The sequence below is a fragment of the Poeciliopsis prolifica genome, unplaced genomic scaffold (assembly GCF_027474105.1).
Source record: "Poeciliopsis prolifica strain line A6 unplaced genomic scaffold, Auburn_PproV2 SCAFFOLD033, whole genome shotgun sequence".
Lineage (NCBI taxonomy): Eukaryota > Metazoa > Chordata > Actinopteri > Cyprinodontiformes > Poeciliidae > Poeciliopsis > Poeciliopsis prolifica.
Genome location: NW_026562408.1, coordinates 4,757,901 through 4,766,654, shown reverse-complemented (window position 1 = coordinate 4,766,654; position 8,754 = coordinate 4,757,901). Strand labels below are relative to the sequence as shown.

Below are 8,754 nucleotides of genomic sequence, written 5' to 3'. Positions count from 1 at the left end.
TCTTTTTTGCGTCTTTTCAAACTCACATAAGTTTATGACCTGCATGGACTTTATGACTCAATCCCCGAAAGAACTATTGAACATTTCTCTCTTTTACAGGTTTGCATTTAAAACGGCACCAAAGATGAACTTTTGTCTACCCACTTCCTTTAGTTGTGTATTTTATATGCACTTGGAAGTTTAATTTTTTTTGTTTACAGTTGAAAATATGTAAAGTTCAGCTTCTGAACCAAAGAAATTAGCATTTGTTTCCTGACTTGCAATAAGAACAGTACGAACACCGCTGCTCCATCATTCCATCATCTGATTTCCAAGATAAATCCAACGCAATAGAAATCTAAAATCAGCAGAAAATAAGTCAGATATTCATCTTTTTCACATGAGATATTAACTCTTTAACTGGACCAAATTTGTTTTAGAATGTAGACAAGTAAACACATGTACATCAGTTTCTATCAAAACAAAGTTTTATTGCATAAACATATATAGATATAGATTTTTAGAATACTCAGATTAAACTTTGCATTTTAAATATCCATTCAGTTGGTAACTATTGCTGTTTTCGTTCTCCTTTTATAAGCAGCATGCCGAGGTTGTATTAGCTATCTGTGTGTAGTTTTATCTCTGTACAATATACAACTGGTAAAAACATGTTTTGGTAAAAACAAACTTCAAAAACATGGAAACCATAAACTGGTTCTTGTCCTTTTACAGAGGCATGGGTACAATAGTGTGAACCTTAAACGGGTTTCCCTTGCACAGTCATGCAATGATCTCAAAATGAAACATTTTAATTTACATAAACTGCAGGGATAAAGTGAGTAATGCTGGTTTCAAAAGGGCCGTGACGCTGACAGGAAAAGGAAAACATTAAGTCAAATGTGCCGGGAATTTCAAAGACAAATGGACGTCCAAGAATAAACGTAAGATAAACGGCAGAAGTTTGTAGAGGACAATGAGGATATTATATTAGACTCGCAAGTTATTAAAATACATGACATACTGGATCAGTGAGTAGAACCATCCACAGTGAGACTCTTCTAAAGATGAAGCGACACGTAGATGATGATGAGGATGATGATGACGGTGTGACCTTGTATTTGCATATTTATGAAAATGCCCTCTTCTGCTCTCTGATTTGATTAATAGCTGGTAGAAACTATAAAAATGGCTATTACTGTATAAATAGTTAAGTCAAATGTGTGACAGTAATACATACATAATTACATTTAAACCAACAGGAAAGAGGAACTGAATCCCTTTAACGACGTGACAACAACATGCTCGCTGATTTACAGTATTATACATTTTAGCTGTGATACTTGACCTTGTTTTGAAAGAAAACGTCCTCTCGCTGATTTTTTTTTCTTTACATTTTCACAAAGTCGTCCTGTAAACCCACATGGATGCACTTCAGCTTGACTGAAAGTTCTGCCCCAGGTTTGATCCACATGGGCAACAGTCCAAAAACCCCCCAGCAGAATATTGTAAGAGATTTGTCCAAAGGGAACAATTAGTCTCCGGTCCAATGTTTGTCCCAAAGGGAGCACCATGCAGTTAGGGAATCCACACAGAGTAGAAACCAGATATTTATATACACTGTATAAAAAGATACAGTTTGTTCATTGTGTAGTGAAACAAAGCATTCCCTATATGGCCTGGGTTTCTCCCAGTGTGTTATAAGCCTGGCGGGCCACCAGGCTTTACTTGTGCCTCCCCCAGGCTTAGCATTACTTATTTATTTAAGCTTTTCTTAATGTTTGCATTTTTAGACTTTTAGTTGGTGTTCATAAGTTAATCTTACAATAACACATCATTATCAAGTGATGTTTTCAAATTTACTGGCAACTTTAAAAAATGTTTAACTCAAATGACTGCCGACGCCCCAACCAGAACAGAAATGCCCATCTGTGTTTTGTTTAGGAAAGAGATGTTTTCTGTGCACCAGAGGTTTGGTGTAAAATGTGCTTATCAAAAACAAAAATGTGAAAATCCTGGCCGAAGTCAGGAAATGAGTCCTGGACCGACATGGACAGGAAAGCCACTCAGAGAGGAAGAAGCCATTTACTCTAAAAGCAGCATAAATGCCAGATTATAATTTGTACACACAACAACCAAGACCTTAGATTTTATAGACATTTCATGTCTTCGAATGAAGCTAAACTGAAATGTTTGACCATAATCATATTTGTTATTTAAAAGACAGGAGAATTTTCGCCCGACTTTTTGTCAGATTTTGATAAAAGTGGTAATGTTTTTTTGTACAGTGTATTTCGATATCTGGTTTCATTTGCACATGAATATAATGAAGTCAAAGTCAGGAGCAATGATCTACACAGGGCTGGACAGGTTAGCTGAAGTGACATTTATGATACAAGATACTTTATATTCACATAATTATCTTTAAAAAACTAATTTATTGATTAGACATGGGCTGGTTAGCAGTACCAGAGCACCATAATTTTAAAAAATGTGGTTTAATTTTGTTCCTCCAGATTAAAGTCATGTTAATGGGCTGCCAGAAAAAAATCCAGGTTGAGCAGAATCTTCTCTGGCTGTGTGATGCTGCACACTGCTGTCAGCTGGCTGAAATGAAGCTACTACATCTCTGGTTGTTAGTAAAATTTCGCAGTGATGACGTTAAAGTTAAAAGTAACGGCATCCTTCAATCTCATTTAGGCTGCTGTATAGGAAAAACAGAGACTTTTCTGTTAAATGAACAAAACTAAACTCTAAAATATATTAGATTCTGTAAGATAATTTTATTTCAAACTTTTGTGTTAATACCCTGCTGCTGTACAAATGAAGGCCAGCCCATGTCTATCAACCAAGTTTTTGTTACTACGTCCCACATATTCTTCATATCTGTTTGTAAATACATTATTTATAATCTGGAGCAGATATTTCATTTGGTCATTTCCATCCTTAAGTTACATTTCTGTGGGTGTGAGGTGATCTTGTGTGGTTTTAAAGTGTGTCAAAGTTCATTTTCTTGTAAAACGGCACAGATTTTAAAAAAAATGCCTGGAAAATATTACAGTTTTCATTAAGTCCTGAGCAAAAAAAAAAAAAAGAAATAGAAAAATGGGAATATATATATTTTTTATAGATATACAACAAAATAATCTCGCAACAACACATCTGAAGGCTCAGATTAAGCTTTAGTTTCTGTTTTGACCACTAGAGGGAAACCTTTTCCAAGAACTTAACTACACGCCTCCTGTATGTCCTGACTCACCTTCCACTTTATTAGGTACACCTTGTTAGTTTTGATCCGGACCTTGATTCTCCGTAGCATAGATTGACCTTTGGGTCAGAAACGGTCCTCTGGTCCGTCTTCACATGTTGATTTAGATTTGTTAGCTGTGAATCCATGATATGAAGGTGCTCTGTTGAATTGACCCCTGGAGGACTGCATTGAACTACTTCTCAATTTAAGAAGATTTTTAGCTTCCTCACACGGACCATTAACCTGCGGAAAGTATCCTTCAGGAAATAGGTCCACTGAGCCCGTAAAGGAAGGGAGATTATCAGATTAGTACCAAGGGGCCGAAATTGAAAGTACTCTTCTCCATCATTACATCACCAGCAGCCTGTGCTGTGATTTCATGTTTTATACACCAAATTCTGTTTCTAAAAGCTGAATATTGCAGCTGAAGACATGTTATTTGAGCTACATTTGTCTTACATCATCTCAAACCAGTCTGATCATCCTCCTCTGACATCAACAGGAAATTTTCTCCTCAGAGCTGCTTCTCCAGGGATATTTGGGCCATTCTCTGTGAGAGATGGGCGAGCATGAAACTGTAGATTCACAGTGTCTGAAATATTCAGACCAACAATCCTGCCAGGTTCAAAGTCGCCAAAATGCAGCGACTTGCTGCCATGTTATTGTTGTGTTAACAGAGGAATCTAATAAAGTGGCCAGAGGGAAAATATTAAAGCTTTGTTCACTGCAAAAACACAAAATCTTAGCAAGTATTTTTGTTCTAGTTTCTAGTGCAAATATCTTAGTTCACTTGAAATGAGACAGAACTAATTTACAAGTAACTTTTCAGCAAGAAATATGAGCTTGTTTTAAATAAATTATTCCTTAATATTGTTGAAAAAGTTTTAGTTCCACTGGAATATTATTTCATTTATAACAAGATGTTTCCCCCATGTTATATTGAGAAATTATTGACTCCAAAAAGCTCATTTAGTGTTTTTGCAGTGTACTTTCTGCTATTGCGAGGAGTAAAAGATTACATAAGCTAGGTAGCAAAATTTATGGGGAAATCTTCAGTTAATGGCAAAATATATCCTGTCCTGGTGTCAGGGGGTCCTACACATGAGCTGTATAACAATGAAATGCAAATATGAGGCATTTCCCCCACAAACGCATACATGATAATAACTGAGTTCGGCTTGGTCTATTTTTACAACGCTCGTGAGGTTTTTGTAAATTATCTATATACATTGTCTTTTCCACACCACAAAAACATCAGACTAAGACGTGATGGGAATCCAGTGGTCCCTTTCTGAGAGCTGAGTTGTGCTTCCTCTAGATACACATAAAGATCTGACGCAGTAGCACAAACAGCAGACTGAGCTGAAGATGCAAATGCTTCACGCTAAACGTGACGTTGATGCACGGCTACATGAGATGTGAGGAAACTGGTATGAATTTCAACGCTGTGGCCAGGATAGAGTGCTCACATTCACTCAGTTCACATTCCTGCACATTTCCAGAGTAAATATGCAGCTTTCTGATGTATTCATTGTTTTAATAATCAAGAATGGCTCAAAGCACCTGATAAGCATTTCTGGTAATCGTAAAATTAAGTTTAAAGGGTTGTTTTCACCTTGAAAACAGCAAAGTAATTCTTGTTTAGTGTCACAATTTATAGAAAACCATAACTGTTTTGCATTTAAAATTCAAGTGACTTCAACTGGTGACATCTTCGTTGCAAAACAATCAAACCTCTCCACGTTTAATCCACACTGTCCGTTTTCTACGAATAATTCACACAAAAACAAGGAAAACAAAGTCAACTGATTGTTTTGAGAAGTGTTTGGGTTGTGGCTGGTCCAGCTTTGGCTGCAAAGAGAAAACGTGAGGTCATGGCTGTTTCTGTCCCGCTCCCCATGCTCACAGTGCAACTGGTTTCACTCCATGCCGTTCCGCAGCATCTGATTGGCTGCGATAAGCATGACACTGATGATGAAAGCCATGGCAAAGGCGCAGATCAGGCTCTTCCTGACACATGTCTGCCGATTCTTCTTCTTAGGATGAACTGGAAGGAATGAAAAGAATAAGAAAGAAAAACATGAGAATGTTTTGTCATTCCTGGTGATTCATAATTAGCAACAGAGAATAGGAAACATACCCTTAATTTAACTCGATTCCAGGACTCGAGAATCTGATGGTGACGTTTATGCACTTGTGTTTAAAGTTATAAAGGATTCACTCATCTAATTTGGGCACAGTTGCACAACCATTGAGTTCATAACACCAGCCATAAAATGTTAAATACAGACTTCTGAGACTGTCAACTATAATCATGCTAAAATATTTTAGAGCTGCCGAAGTAATAAATTCATTCCTGTGTCTTCTGTTGAACCAAGATTAAAATTTTAGGTTTTAGGATTTCTTCTTTGCTCCCCAGGGATCCACCGGCTCTTTGACTGAAACAAATATAAATGACACAGCAGCTAAGATTTCCTGCTGCCTTGTTTTGCTTCTCATGTCTGTGACCCAGATTATGAGAGCATCATCTCTGATGTAAAAAGAATGGTACATACGGGCTCAGACTGGTTACAAACTTGTACAGCAGCAGCAAAAACAAAGAAAGGAAGACGGAGGAGGAAGTTTTGCTCCGCTGCTGTTTGGGCTGAGAGAGCTTTTGTTCTCCAAAGACAGAACCTCCCGGAGATTTAAAACGAGCGCGCTAAGAAGAGACAGATGTGTTCTCCAACAGGTCGAAGTATAAAGCCAAAAGTTTCCTCTCTGTCAGGTCTCATGTCTCAGCCTGTTAGAATCACACACTGCATCAATAAGTCAGCGTCAAAGCTCCGACTGCTGGATCTAAGAGAAACTGTCAAAGGTACAGAGGTCCCACTGGACGGATGGGAAAGAAGCCGGCATGAAAGAGGGAAGAGGAGGATGTGAGATCAGGGTTAATGTGGGGAAAAAGACGGGTGATTTTTCATTTCCTCTTTTTAAAACTCCTAATTTTACTCTTCCAATGACTCCAAGGTACAACCAGTCCTTTACCCCCTTATCATCTCCTCAACCAACACTTCTGCATTAATTCCTAATTCCTTCTCTTTTATGAGGAATACCTCAGTCTGCACACCAAGACCAACAGGAAATGCCAGAATTTTATTTTGCATGCATCTAAAACCTGCAGAGGACAAAGACTGAAGACCCCTGAACTGCTTTTGTATGCAAAATGCACAGAAAATTAATTCTTAAAGGATTTTTATTACTTTTCTAAAATTCATATATATATATATATATATGCATCAGGGCTTCCCCACAGTGTATTATAAGCCTGGTGGGCCCCCAGGCTTTACTTGTGTCCCCACCAGGCTTAGCATTGTTCATTTATTTATTATTGCATTTTTTAAAAAACTTTATAGTTGGTGTTTAGGTATTAATCTTCCAGTCTTCCAATAACGCATAACTATCAGGCGATATTTTAAATTTTTCTGACAATTTTAAACATTTTTTAACTCAAAAACATGGCGGCTGCCTGGATGACTTCCACTCTAGTACGCTGAGCACCAGGCTTAGCGAGTTTTCTGGGGGAAACCCTGTACTCTGCAAACATGCAATCACAGAATTTTTATCAGAAAATCCGTATTTATGCTGTAAAATTCTGGCATCCACAGCTATGGGTATTTACTGTAAATTAAATACGGCATGTTGCAGTGTGGAGGATCACCAATGGAGGTATTTTAAGGAAACACGTCCAACACGTTATTTCCTCATGTGACGTCATAGAAAACAAAATAAATCAAGATAAAAGACTTTGAACCTGAACCCATTTGGTTCATATTTGGGTGAAACATCCAGATTCTTAGAATGTGCTACATTCATCTAACAATTACTGATTTGTTCCCCTTTTTGAAAACGACTTTGTATTCATTCAAATAGCAGATTGCTGATGTAAAATCAATAGCAGTTGCTGGATCGTTGTATTTTCTTCTACAAACAGCAACATTAACTTTCAAAATGTTCATGACTGCAAAGTATCAACAGAAGAACATAAATATTTATTCTGATTCTTTAGGTGAAGCACTTTTAGGTCTGTGGTCTCTCTTAGAGGATTTACAGTCTTCTAATCAGCCAATTGGGAAAAGAGCAAAACAATATTTCACTCTGTTTTCTGATCATATAAATTGATAACAAACGTTTCAGTCCCTTAGTGTTGACTTTGTAAAATAACAGCAATAACAACAGAGCACAATATTTCCCTTGAGAAACTTTTCAAGTCTTCATTAGAGGACCAAAACCTTCCCTGAGAGCTGCTTCCTCACCTCCTTCGTACTCAGGGCAGTTCCCTGAGGTTTCGTTGAGGCTCTCCTCCTCCGTGATGATGATGTTCTCTATGTCCTTCATCGTCAGGTGGTCCCGGAAGGCGTGAAACAGAACCTGCTTGAGCTCATCCAGAGACAGCTGCTGCATGTCAAACTGCAGGGGAACAAAGTGACACAGACACATCAGCAAAATTAGAAAATATTTGGTCGTGTGAAGGAACACTGCTGCTACTTTTAGTCTAATTCTGTGTGAAATTCTGATTGCATTTAAAGGAAGAAGTTCCTAAATAATGGTGCAAGTTATTTAGATATTTGACATCAACATGCAGAACCGCACAAGCCCTCTAATAGCTTCAATAATTCCAGTAAAAACAGAGACATGTTTGCGTCTCCGTGGTTGTTTGTAGATGTTCAAGATGATTTATGAAGCTGTCACCTGCTTCTCTTTTAAAATCAGACTGTTATTCTACCTCCACTGATCCAAAAAATTCACCTGCTTTCTGAAGCTCTCAGCAGACCCCACTAATACCGCCCAGCGTCCTGAAACCCGCGAGCATGTCTGGAATATTTACATCGCTGGCAACCTGGAATACCATCAGCCGCATGGTTTAGCACAACAGATGGCCTCTGTGAGGCAGGCATGGCGGAAAGAGGGAGGCTGAGAAAGGGAAAGTCTGACGAAGTTCAAGAAAAGCCAGATGAATGAAGTAGTGAGAGGCAGATGGAGAAAACAGAACTGGCAGACAATGGTGGTAGAGATGAGGAAGAGTTGTAACAGGAGAAGATGCTCATTTTAGCAAGGGAACGATAGTCTTGCTCATCTTGCGCTGTAAAAATAAGTAGATTTTTTTTTCTTTTAGGAAACCTAACCTCCAAGTTTAATTTATGGTTCTGAATTATTCTTTGTCCCCAAACACAACAGATCACTTGGCGTCTGGACGTTTTCCAAACTGGAGAGAGGATTTGTTCCCAAATCCTTCCTCTAGTGGCTGAACGATATTAAAAAGGACGACATATCCAGAGTGCAAATACATAATAGAAAGGCTGTCTGTGAATGAGAAATGCATTGTGAAGTGCTTTGTGGAACCTCAACTAGATTAAAAAAGGATTATATAAGTGCACAACATTTGTCTTGGTATTTAATTATTTCCTGTTTAATAATTTGTGTCCTTGGAAATTTATATAATTTATCATCTTGAGTGCTTTTGTTGGAAACACAATTGACTTTAA

General features: G+C 37.9%; 1 protein-coding gene across 2 annotated transcripts in view; it reads right to left on the bottom strand.

Moving 5' to 3' along the window:
- Positions 1 to 445: 445 nt before the first annotated feature.
- Positions 446 to 8,754, bottom strand: part of LOC129373610 (calcium-binding protein 8-like) — a 34,494-nt gene continuing 26,185 nt past the window's right edge. For both annotated transcript variants that reach the window (XM_055051629.1, XM_055051630.1), the window contains exons 5-6: positions 7,525 to 7,678; positions 446 to 5,276 (exon numbers count right to left, since the gene is read on the bottom strand). In XM_055051629.1, the coding sequence (XP_054907604.1) occupies positions 5,149 to 5,276; positions 7,525 to 7,678 (282 nt within the window). In that variant the 3' untranslated portion in view covers positions 446 to 5,148. The remainder of the gene's footprint in view (positions 5,277 to 7,524; positions 7,679 to 8,754) is intronic.